The sequence below is a fragment of the Camellia sinensis genome, chromosome 2 (genome assembly GCF_055761805.1).
Source record: "Camellia sinensis isolate YWXY chromosome 2, ASM5576180v1, whole genome shotgun sequence".
NCBI lineage: Eukaryota > Viridiplantae > Streptophyta > Magnoliopsida > Ericales > Theaceae > Camellia > Camellia sinensis.
In genome coordinates this window covers 24,729,449-24,740,695 of record NC_138962.1, presented here as the reverse complement: position 1 = coordinate 24,740,695, position 11,247 = coordinate 24,729,449, and the positions used below count along the sequence as shown (strand labels likewise).

The 11,247-nt window shown below is 36.9% G+C and overlaps 1 protein-coding gene across 1 annotated transcript; it reads left to right on the top strand.

The window, feature by feature from the left end:
• The first annotated feature begins 9,130 nt into the window (after positions 1–9,130).
• Positions 9,131–10,769, top strand: LOC114285728 (uncharacterized). The gene is made up of 2 exons (XM_028228802.2): positions 9,131–10,168; positions 10,281–10,769. Exons 1-2 carry the CDS (start codon positions 9,131–9,133, stop codon positions 10,767–10,769), a joined length of 1,527 nt encoding a protein of 508 aa, XP_028084603.2.
• Positions 10,770–11,247: the final 478 nt, after the last annotated feature.

Below are 11,247 nucleotides of genomic sequence, written 5' to 3'. Positions count from 1 at the left end.
CAAAGGCCGTTGGATAGAAATGAATTGGGCCCGAGGCCATTTGATACATCTGAATCTGTAGTCGCTTGATACACTAGATAGAAACATGAATTGGGCCCAAGGCCGTCTGATGTATTTGTTTCAAATTTTGTTCATGTATCTCCTTTATTTATATTATTCACTAGGCTTTCACTCACTCTCATTCATGTATCTGTAGGTGAGCCAAGAGATGTCCAAACCCAGCCTCAATGAAGTATGTGAGAAACAGTCAAAGTTTTGAGGAGTCAATCCATACGTCTCACGCACGAGATTTGTTTTCACCCTTTCGTTCTTTTGTTATATTTTTGCTATGTTGACGAAAACATTGGATTACCTTCGTAGATAAGTTTGTTTGGCTGACTACATAATTGAAATTTCCTGGATATAGATTAACTCTATGAGTACGTGTGAGTTATTATGAAATACTTTTGGAATGATTTTGCTATACTAGGTAAGCACAGCTCTATGGACAATTTGTAAGTTTGCTTCCGTTTTGGCCCCTCAACTCTGATAAGATATGTTTTATTTGGTTTGAGGCCACGGGTAATCCCTTGATTACTGGCCGGTTATGACCTTAATCCATAGGGGCGGGTTCGAGTCATGACAGAGTGGTATCAGAGCACGAGTCAATAACTCACACACTTGTCCAAAAGAGCTATAAGCATCTAGAAAAGATCTAGGATGCATTCATGTGATAAGTAAGAATCTGTAAACATTAAGAATGTGCTTAAATGCTTCGAGATAAATGATTATGTGCTATATGTTTGTGATTTACTTGCATTGCGAATTATGTGAATATGTATGCTCCTTGGTATATGCATACTTGTGAAACTTTTATATAAAGAATAATGCAAGTCTAATCAGATGATGAGAACGAGAGGTGATGAGATAGAGGAGTCCTCTACTGCCAGAATGGATAGGTTGGAAAGATTGATTCAGGAAATGGCAAAAACATTGAGGCAACAACAACAGTGGCAACAACATTAGCAGCAACCACATCCTCCACCTCCACCTTCGGCACCACCTGTGCCAGACTTACAGAACGATGACCGAATAATAGCTTTCACCAAAGAGTTTAAGAAAATGAAACCGCCACAGTTTCATGGAGGATTAGATCCATTGAAGGCCGAAGCATGGGTTCTCGACATCGAAAAACTATTTGAAGTGTTTCCTTGTTCAGAGACACAGAAAGTACTTCTAGCCACCTTCATGCTAGAAGATGAAGCAAGAAGATGGTGGATCTTAATGCATGAGAATCATAAAGACATTGGCTAGGCGCAATTCCTGGAAATTTTCTATAACAAGTACTTTCCACAGTGTGTCCATGACAGGAAAGTGTCGGAGTTCATGAAACTTAAGCAAAACAGCATGACAGTAGCTGAGTATGAGGCCAAGTTCACTAAATTGGCCAGATTTGCACCACATGTGGTCGACACCGATTACAAGAAAGCGAGGCATTTTGAAGGTGGGCTTCGCGATGATATCTTAGAGAGAGTGAACGCCCTCAAGCTGGAAACCTATATTGCGGTGCTGGACCGGGCCATAATATTAGAAGCTAACATAGCCAGACAGGCCAAAACAACAACTGACTGGAAAGGTAGTAAAAGACAGGGCTTCTTTTCGAAGAAGAAATTTTAGAAGAAGCAGAATACGGGCTCCTCGAGTACTTTGAATTCTTCCCGAGATACATCTCCAATGTGCAATATTTGTAGTAAAAGGCATTGCGGAGTTTGTTACCGTGTGTCAGGAGCTTGCTTTAACTGTGGTAAAATAGGGTATATGGCCAGAGATTGTAATCAGAACAGTGGAAAGTTAGCTGCTAGCTCAACTGCATCGATCCCAAAACCGGGAACTACTGCGAGGCCTGCTATCACCGGAGATATCGTGAGGCAAGGAAGAATTTTTGCACTTGTTCCGGGCGATACACGAAATACCAAAACCGTTGTCTCAGGTATTATCTCTATATGCAATCAGGATGCTTTTGTGTTAATTGACTCTGGATCAACACACTTTTTCATGACATATGCAGTTGTATCTAGATTGAGTAGACCCCTAGAATCACTGCCATATTTGTTGTGTGTATCTGCTCCATCTGGGGAATCTGTGTTGTATACGTATTGGGAATGCTACTTTGTGTGTAGACTTACTACCCTTGGACTTTTAGACATTTTGATATAATTCTGGGCATGGATTGGTTAACTAAATACTGTGCCACCATTGATTGTGTAACAAAATGAGTTGTATTTAGACCTTCGAAACAGGAAGAAATTGTGTTTGTGGGTAACGGGGTAGTGCCTCCACCTTATTTGATATCTGCCATGAAAGGGTGCCAGGGTTATTTGTGTTGTGTGCTATCTGAACAATCTGAGAATGTCGAATTGAACAGTACCCCTATTGTTAGAGAATTTCCAAATGTGTTTCCAAATGAATTATCAGGGGAATTAGTGGACAGAGAGATAGAGTTTACTATCAAAATTGTGCCAGGCACTCAGTCTATTTCTAAAACTCCCTACAGAATGGCTACTGCTGAAATGAAAGAATTAAAAGAACTGTTGCAAGACTTACTTGGTAAAGGATTTATACGACCCAGTACTTCACCATGGGGTGCACCGGTGTTATTTGTGAAAAAGAAAGACGGAACCTTGCGCTTGTGTATTGGCTACCGAGAATTGAACAAGGTGACAATAAAGAATAAATATCCCTTACCTCATATTGATGACTTGTTTGACCAGTTGCAGGGATCACAAGTGTTTTCCAAAATTGATTTGAGATCCGGGTATATCACCAATTGAAAGTAAAAGCAGAAGATGTTGAGAAAACTGCGTTTCGAACAAAGTATGGCCATTATGAATTTCTTGTTATGCCATTTGGAGTGACTAATTCTCCTGCAGCATTTATGGACCTAATGAACCGAATTTTTAAGACCTAGCTTGATGAATTTGTTGTAGTTTTTATTGATGACATTTTGATATATTCAAAGAATAGACTTGAACATGAACACCACTTGAGAACCGTCTTGCAAACACTTAGAGAAAAGAAATTATTTTCCAAACTAAAGAAGTGTGAATTTTGGTTGGATGAAGTTATTTTCTTAAGACATGTTATCAACAAAAAGGGGATTTCAGTGGACCCGCAGAAAATAGAAGCAATTGTGAATTGGCCTACACCGACAAATGTAACAGAAGTCCGCAGTTTTATGGGCTTAGCTGGGTAGTACAGAAGGTTTGTGAAAGACTTTTCGAAAATAGTTGTGCCTCTTTCCCAACTGATACGCAATCGACAACCGTTTGAATGGAATGAAAAAAGAGAATCTGCCTTTCATGAACTAAAAACGAGATTGACCACTGCACTAGTTTTAACATTACCATCAGGTACGGAAAACTTTGTGATTTTCAGTGATGCATCTTATAAAGGTTTAGGTTGTGTATTAATGCAAAATGGAAGGGTGATTGCCTACGCCTCCCAGCAGTTGAGGCCACACGAGAAGAACTACCCAACACATGACTTAGAATTGGCCGCAGTTGTATTTGCTTTAAAAATCTGGCGGCATTATTTGTATGGGGGCAAAATGCGAAGTCTACACGGATCACAAGAGTCTGAAATACTTCTTTACACAAATAGAGTTGAATATGCAACAGAGAAAATGGCTTGAATTCATAAAGGATTACGATCTTCAAATTCAGTACCATCCTGGACAAGCCAATACAGTTGTTGATGCCTTGAGCAAGAAATCGACAGGGAATTTAGCTTGCTTGCTTACTGAATAGAAGGAAATTTTACTAGATTTTGACAGAACCGGGATTGAAGTCTTATTACAAGAGCAAACTAGGTTGGTCGCCGCCATTTTAGCTGAACCGGCGATGATTACTGAAATTAAACAAAGGCAAAAAGAGGATGAATTCCTCAAGAAAGTGATTGATGAATTTGAGGCAAGTCCAAAAGCAGAGTTCAGCATTGAAAGTGAAGTTTTAAGATTTCGAAACCGAATTTGTGTCCCAGATGTTCCGAAACTAAAGAAGAGAATTCTAGATGAAACCCATAAATCAGTGTTTGTTATGCATCCGGGTAATAACAAAATGTATCAGGATTTAAAGCAAAGCTATTGGTGGCCCAAAATGAAGAAAGAAATTGCAGAGTATGTGTCCAAATGCCTTCAGTGTCAGCAATTTAAAGCTGAACATCAGAAATCGGGCGGTCTACTCCAACCGCTTCCTATTCCTGAATGGAAATGGGAGCATGTAACTATGGACTTTGTTATTGGTTTACCTCGAACTCCTCAGGGCATGGACTCTATTTGGGTTATAGTTGATAGACTGACTAAGTCTGCACATTTTCTACTTGTTAGAACTACATTTGATGCTTATAGACTGGCTATTATATATGTTGACGAGATTGTTCGTTTACACGGAGTCCCAGTGTCCATTGTCTCGAATAGAGATCCAAAATTTGTGTCTAGATTGTGGAAAAATTTGCAAAAAGCTATGGAGACAGAATTGAGGTTTAGTACCGCATTCCACGCATAGACAGACGGGCAATCAAAACGAACAATACAGACCTTGGAGGATATGCTAAAAATGTGTGCCTTGGATTTTCAAGGGAGTTGGGAAGATTATTTGCCACTAGCAGAATTTGCATACAATAACAGCTTCCACTTCAACATCAGTATGGCACCATACGAGGCTTTATATGGTAGAAAGAGTAGATCACCAATTTGTTGGACAAAAGTCGGGGATAGGGCTTTACTTGGGCCTGAAATTGTGCAAGACACTTCTGAGAAGATCAAAATTATTCAGCAAAGGCTCAAGACAGCTCAGAGTCGACAAAAGAATTATGCAGATGTTCGAAGGAGACCTCTTGAGTATGAGGTTTGTGACCATGTGTTTATTCGTGTGACTCCAATGAAGGGACAAGTAAGATTCGGTAAGAAAGGAAAATTGTCACCTCGTTATATTGGGCCCTTTCAAATTCTAGAAAAACTTGGTCCCGTTGCTTATAAAGTTGTTTTACCACTGGGATTCAAGCAAATCCATAACGTATTTCATGTATCAATGTTGAGGGGTTATCTTCGAGATCCATTTCATGTGATTTATTATCACCGAATAGCTCTTGATGAAAATATGGGATACGCAGAATGGCCGGAACGAATCACTAACCATCAAGTGAAACAGTTGAGAAGCAAGTCCATCTCGATGGTGAAAGTGGAATGGAAAGAACACTATAGGACGGACACTACATGGGAAAAAGAGGATGAAATGCGACTACGTTATTCACATTTATTTCCCAACGAAGGTAAAATAAGTTTGGAGGACCAAACTTCCTAGAGAAGGGAAGATTGTGATAACCCTGTTCCATATTATGGTAAGTGATCTTAATTATGATTGTGATTATATGCTTGATATGGTTTTGTGTGATAGGTACATGATTATATATGTCTTTGTACTTCTATCTGTTCACCGTAAGAAAATTTGTTTGATTTTCTACTTTAGAATTTAAACTGAAAGCCGTAGAGGCATCAGAAACCAAAATTGACCATGCCATTGTGATTAGCATAATTTTTAGAGCCTACAGTGAAATTTAATTAGAAATTGATTCGGATCAAAATAATTAGATTCAGAATGATTAAATTAGGACTGATTACTTAGCCTTGATCAAACTTGATTAGGCCAACATATATAAGTGGCCTATTTACATTTTTAAGCATTGCTTTTAGAGCTCATTTCTCTCCTTTGGCTGAGATTACACTCTAGAAAGATTGAGAGTGCCGAATTTAGAGAGAGAGGGAACTCAAGATAGAGAATTGATCAAGGAGCTTGGTGATCTTGAAGATTAACTCAAGATTTAACTACATTTGTAAAAATTGGAGCTCCTAGGTGAGTAAATTCATGAGTTTGAGTTTGTAAATTTGTGAATTCAAAATTAAATGGTAATCAAGAACATGAATTGAGTTGATTTTGATGAAATTGAAGTTGGTATGTACATGCATGAAGAGAATTGCCATGAATTTGCATAATCTAACATGTAGCATGTCAATTATGAGAAATTGAGAGTTGAATCATACATGCAAGCATGGTTTTGTTGAGCTTCATGAGAATAAACATCACTTGTGTCATTTGAAATGGTATTGGGGTGTATATTACACATGCATGAATGATCCATAGAGATATGGAGTTTGTATAAAGTTAGAATGCATGAGCTTTGACCATGTCAAGAAGAATGTTGAATAATTTGAGAATTAAATCATGATTTTGAGCAATTGGCCTCATATTGCTTATGTCATCATGATACATAATGTGCTTCCACGTTTTTTAGCCAAGAACACGAGTTTTGGGGTTTTGATTGTCAAGTCTGAGCTTTAAGAACAATTCTGGAAATTCCAAAATTTGGCATGTTCGTTCGAGTTGGAAGAACGCCGCTCGAGCGTGAAATGTTAGCTCCTAGAACTTTTGCAGACATTGATGTCCGCTCGAGCAGGGAGAGTCGTGCTTGAGCGTCAGTCACATGTTTCGACTCTCAGCTCGAGCGTCCGAGTTCACGCTCAAGCGCAAAAATGAGGCAACCAGTACTTTTGCAGACCAGAGGGGTCCGCTCAATCTGTGAAAACAGAGCTCAAGCAGGTAGCCCTATTTCAGAAATTTGAAAAGTTATTTTGTGCTTCATTTTTCATTCCCTTTTATTTCTAAGCACTCTTAGACATACATTAGGCATTGTAAATGAATCAAGAAGATAAGAAAGAGGCCTAAGAGTAATGTATCAGTTAGGAACGGATTGAATAGTTTGTGACCCGATATGCGTTATGTATTGTGTAGGGTCAAGCACAAGAGCAAATCCACCGGCAGAACACTATGAGTAATATCTTAGTAAAGATATTTGAAGTATGCTATTTGTCCAATCGCTTACTCCTATTTGAGTTTCATAAGTTTGTTAATTTGAATTATGAACAAATATCCATTTGATATGAATTATTGGGCCAAAGGCCGTTTGATATGAATGATTGGGCCAAAGGCTGTTTGATATGAATGATTGGGCTAAAGGCCGTTTGATATGAATGATTGGGCTAAAGGTCGTTTGATATGAATGATTGGGCCAAAGGCCGTTTAATATGAATGACTGGGCCAAAGGCCGTCGAACACAAATGATTGGGCCAAAGGCCATCGGATAGGAATGAATTGGGCCCGAGGCCATTTGATACGTCTGAATCTATAGTCGCTTGATACACTAGATAGAAACATGAATTGGGCCCAAGGCCGTCTAATGTATTTGTTTCAAATTCCGTTCATGTATCTCTTTTATTGACATTATTCACTGGGCTTTCGCTCACTCTCATTCATGTGTCTGTAGGTAAGCCAAGAGATATCCAAACCCAGCCTCAGTGAAGTATGTGAAAAACAATCAAAATTTTGAGGAGTCAACCCATACGTCTCACGTACGAGACTTATTTTCGCCCTTTCGTTCTTTTGTTGTATTTTTGCTATGTTGACGAAAACGTTGGATTACCTTCGTATATAAGTTTGTTTGGCTAACTACATAATTGAAAGTTCCTGAATATAGATTAACTCTATGAGTATGTGTGAGCAAGGTTTTAAAAACCGGACCGAACCAGCCGGTTCAATCGGTTGAACCGGTGACCGGATAGGGTTCCGGTCCGATCCGGTCAACCCTCCTAAACCGACCAGCATAAAAAACCGGGATATTTAGTGAAAACCGTTCAACCCACCGATTAAACCGGCGAACCGGTTGACCTGGTCACGGGTCAATCGAACCGGTCCGGTTTGCTTTCCATATATATAATAAAAAAAAAATAAAAAAAAAAAAAAAAAAAAAATCGGATCTTATTTTATTTTTGTTCTTCATTCTCAGCAGCTGCGGCTAGGGCTTCCCGAATCCCTTCTTCACACAGGTACTCTTCTCTTCTCTTCCTCTTCATTCATTTCCGATCTGTATCTCTATTTTTTTCCACCATTAACTGATTGCATTGATGGATCATGGATCTTTGATCTCTATTTTTTTCTTCACTTCTTTTATTTTCAGATCTTCCGACAGCCGATCTTTGATCTTTGATCTCTATTTTGGGTCTACACTTGACATAACCAAAATCAACACTTGATTAAATCAACACAGGTATCTCCGAATCGAAGGCTCCGAACTTTGTTTTTTTCCTTCACTTGATTTGAATCAACACACACACAGTATCTCAAATAAAACAAGAGAAGGCTCTTTTCTTTTTTTTTTTAGAGAGGAGAAGAAGATGAAATTTATTATTAATGATGAAATTTATTATGCTCTGTTTAGGATGAAATTTAAGTTAGTTATTAATGATGAAATTTAAGTTAGTTATTAATGATGAAATTTATTATGATTTAAAGCTAAAATTAAACAAAAAAATTAAAATTGTATTTGGTTTCTTACTTTCATTTTAAAATTAAAATTAAAATTATAAATTATAAATAAATTACAGTCCTTTCATTTTAAATTGTTTGTTTGGTTTCTACTTTTCTTTCCTTTAATCTAATCAATAAATAATGTATTTTTGTTTACAAAATTAATTAATTTTTATATAAATTAAACTATTCCAATTAATTATCGTAGATATAGAAAATTTAAATTATTAAAAAAATATAAATATAAATGATTTCTTGGTATGTCTGGAACAGTAAAATAGACAAGCAAATTTAAAACAAACAAAGTATAATTAAGATACGAATAAAAATTCTTTGCAATGAATCCTTTTGTAATGGTTATATTGTGATAATTTAACCGTCTATGTTTAAAATTAAAATCAAATTACGTCATTTTAAGATGTTTAATTTTAATTTTAGCTTTAATTTGAAATTTATTAATGATGAAGTTCAGGCTCTGTTTTTTTTTTTTTTTTTTGTGGATAATTAAGTCTCTGAATTGTAATGAATCTTATTATGATTCATTAAGTCTCTGAAGTTCAGGCTCTTCATTCATTTTTTTTTTTTTTTGGATAATTTTTTAACTTTATTATGATTATTGTATTGTATTGTATTGTAATGAATCTTACTTTGTGGAATTTTAATTTGAATAGGAGTATTGTTTTTTCTTTTTTCTTTTTTTCATTTGTTCTTATTCTACCTGGTAGTTGTGAGAGATGTCATCTGGCCAAAATTCAACAGCTAATTCCACCCAAGCCACAAGGGGAAAATCTGATATTGCATGGGCACATGTTATTGAGGGACGAGATGTTAATGGGAAGAAGACTTACTCATGTATGTATTGTGGGAAAACTATTAAAGGTGGAGGGATTAATAGAATGAAGCAACATCTTGCAAAGAAGTCGGGTGAGGTTGGGCCATGTAAAAAAGTTCCCCCAGATATTCAGTATCAAATGCATGAGTCTTTGAAAGCATTTGATGAAAAGAAGAAGCAAAGTGTAGAAAATTATGATGAATTAAATCCTTATGGTCCAGGTGGTTTTCAATTTGAGGGTGATGATGTTTACGTTAATGTTGATGATGATGATGAGGTTGTGGAAACGATTCCTCGGAACAATAAGGGCATTTCAATCAATGAAGGAGCTGGAAGTGGGAATAAGAGTAGAACACCAATGACACATAAAGGGAAGGGGAAGAAACATGAACCAACAAAAATTGGTGACTATTTTGCACCAAGGACCACTCCGGATTCTCAACCAACTATCAAAAGTGCTCTCCAAACTAAAGAAGCCATACATAGAGCACATATGATTGTTGGCAAATTCTTTTATGATACTTGTATTCCAATCAATGCTGTGAACTCCATCTATTTTCAGCCCAGGTTTGATGCCGCAATTGCCATTGGTCCAGGATATAAGGTCCCTACTTACCATCAACTTCGAGTTCCTTTATTGAGAGACTCAAAAAAAAAGCTTCAATTGTATATTGACACTTTGAAGAGTTCATGGGCTACGTGTGGATGTACTATTATGGGTGATGGTTGGACTGATGGTAGACAAAGAAATCTAATAAATTTTCTTATGTATAGCCCTATGGGAATTGCTTTTGTGAAATCAATTGATGCCTCTGATGTTGTCAAAGATGCTACTCTTCTTTCTAAATTGTTTCTAGAGGTTATTGAGTGGGTGGGAGTGTCGAATGTTGTTCATATGGTGACAGATAATGGAGCAAATTATAAAGCTGCTGGAGGACTTGTAAATGCAACTTACAAATCTATAAATTGGTCTCCATGTGCAGCTCATTGCTTGAACTTAATCTTAAGTGAAATTTCCAAGATGAATCATGTGCATAAGCTTTGCTATTAAGGCATCAACGGTGACAAGGTACATATATAACCGTTCATGGTTGTTAGCTCGGTTGAGAAAGAAGAAGAATTGGACTGAAATTGTGCACCCAGGAGCAACGCGCTTTGCCACTACTTTCCTTGCATTGCATAATATTCATGAGCATATGCATGATTTGCAAGCTTTGGTGACAAGTAAGGAGTTTACAAGTTCAAGGTTTGCCAAAGAGAAGAAAGGAAAGAATGCCATTGATATCATTTTAGATAAACTATTTTGGAAGGATTGCTTCATCACTGTTAAGATTGTTGAGCCACTTATGCATCTTTTGCGTATTGTTGATGGAGATGAGAAACCGTCCATGAGATATGTTTATGAAGGCATGTATAGGGCAATCAAAGTTATTAAAGATATTTTCAAGAGAAATAAGAGGTTGTATAGGCCTTACACAACAATCATTAAAACTCGTTGGGATAATCAATTGCGAAAGAATATACATGCGGCAGCTTATTAGTTGAACCCAGCGTTTCAATATGATCAAGCTTCATTTTGCAAAAAGCCAGAGGTTATGAATAGTGTACTTGATGTGATTGAAACTAAAGCCACATCAAGTAAAACGAAGCTCATGAATGAACTTAGATTGTTTCGAGATCGACAAGATAGTTTTGGAAGAGAGCTTGCCATTACTACATCTAAGAAAACACAACCTGGTAATCACTCTCTCTCTCTTTTTTAATAGTAATTATCATTATTATTTGATTTTGTTTAGAATATTTTATCATTATAATTATCATTATAATATTTTTCTTTCTTTCTTGATAATAAGATGAATGGTGGAAGATGTTTGGACATAGTGCTCCAAATTTGCAAAAGTTGGCCATTCGAATTCTTAGTCAAACTAGCAGCTCTTCTGGGTGTGAAAGGAATTGGAGTGTCTTTGAACGCATACATACAAAGAAGAGGAATAGACTAGAACATCATAGGCTTAATGA

Excerpts from the sequence above, each read along its gene's own strand:
- LOC114285728 (XM_028228802.2), top strand. The coding sequence starts at position 9,131 with ATGTCATCTGGCCAAAATTCAACAGCTAATTCCACCCAAGCCACAAGG. Across the intron at positions 10,169-10,280 it reads ATAAAGCTGCTGGAGGACTT|GCATCAACGGTGACAAGGTA; the intron begins GTAAATGCAACT and ends TTTGCTATTAAG.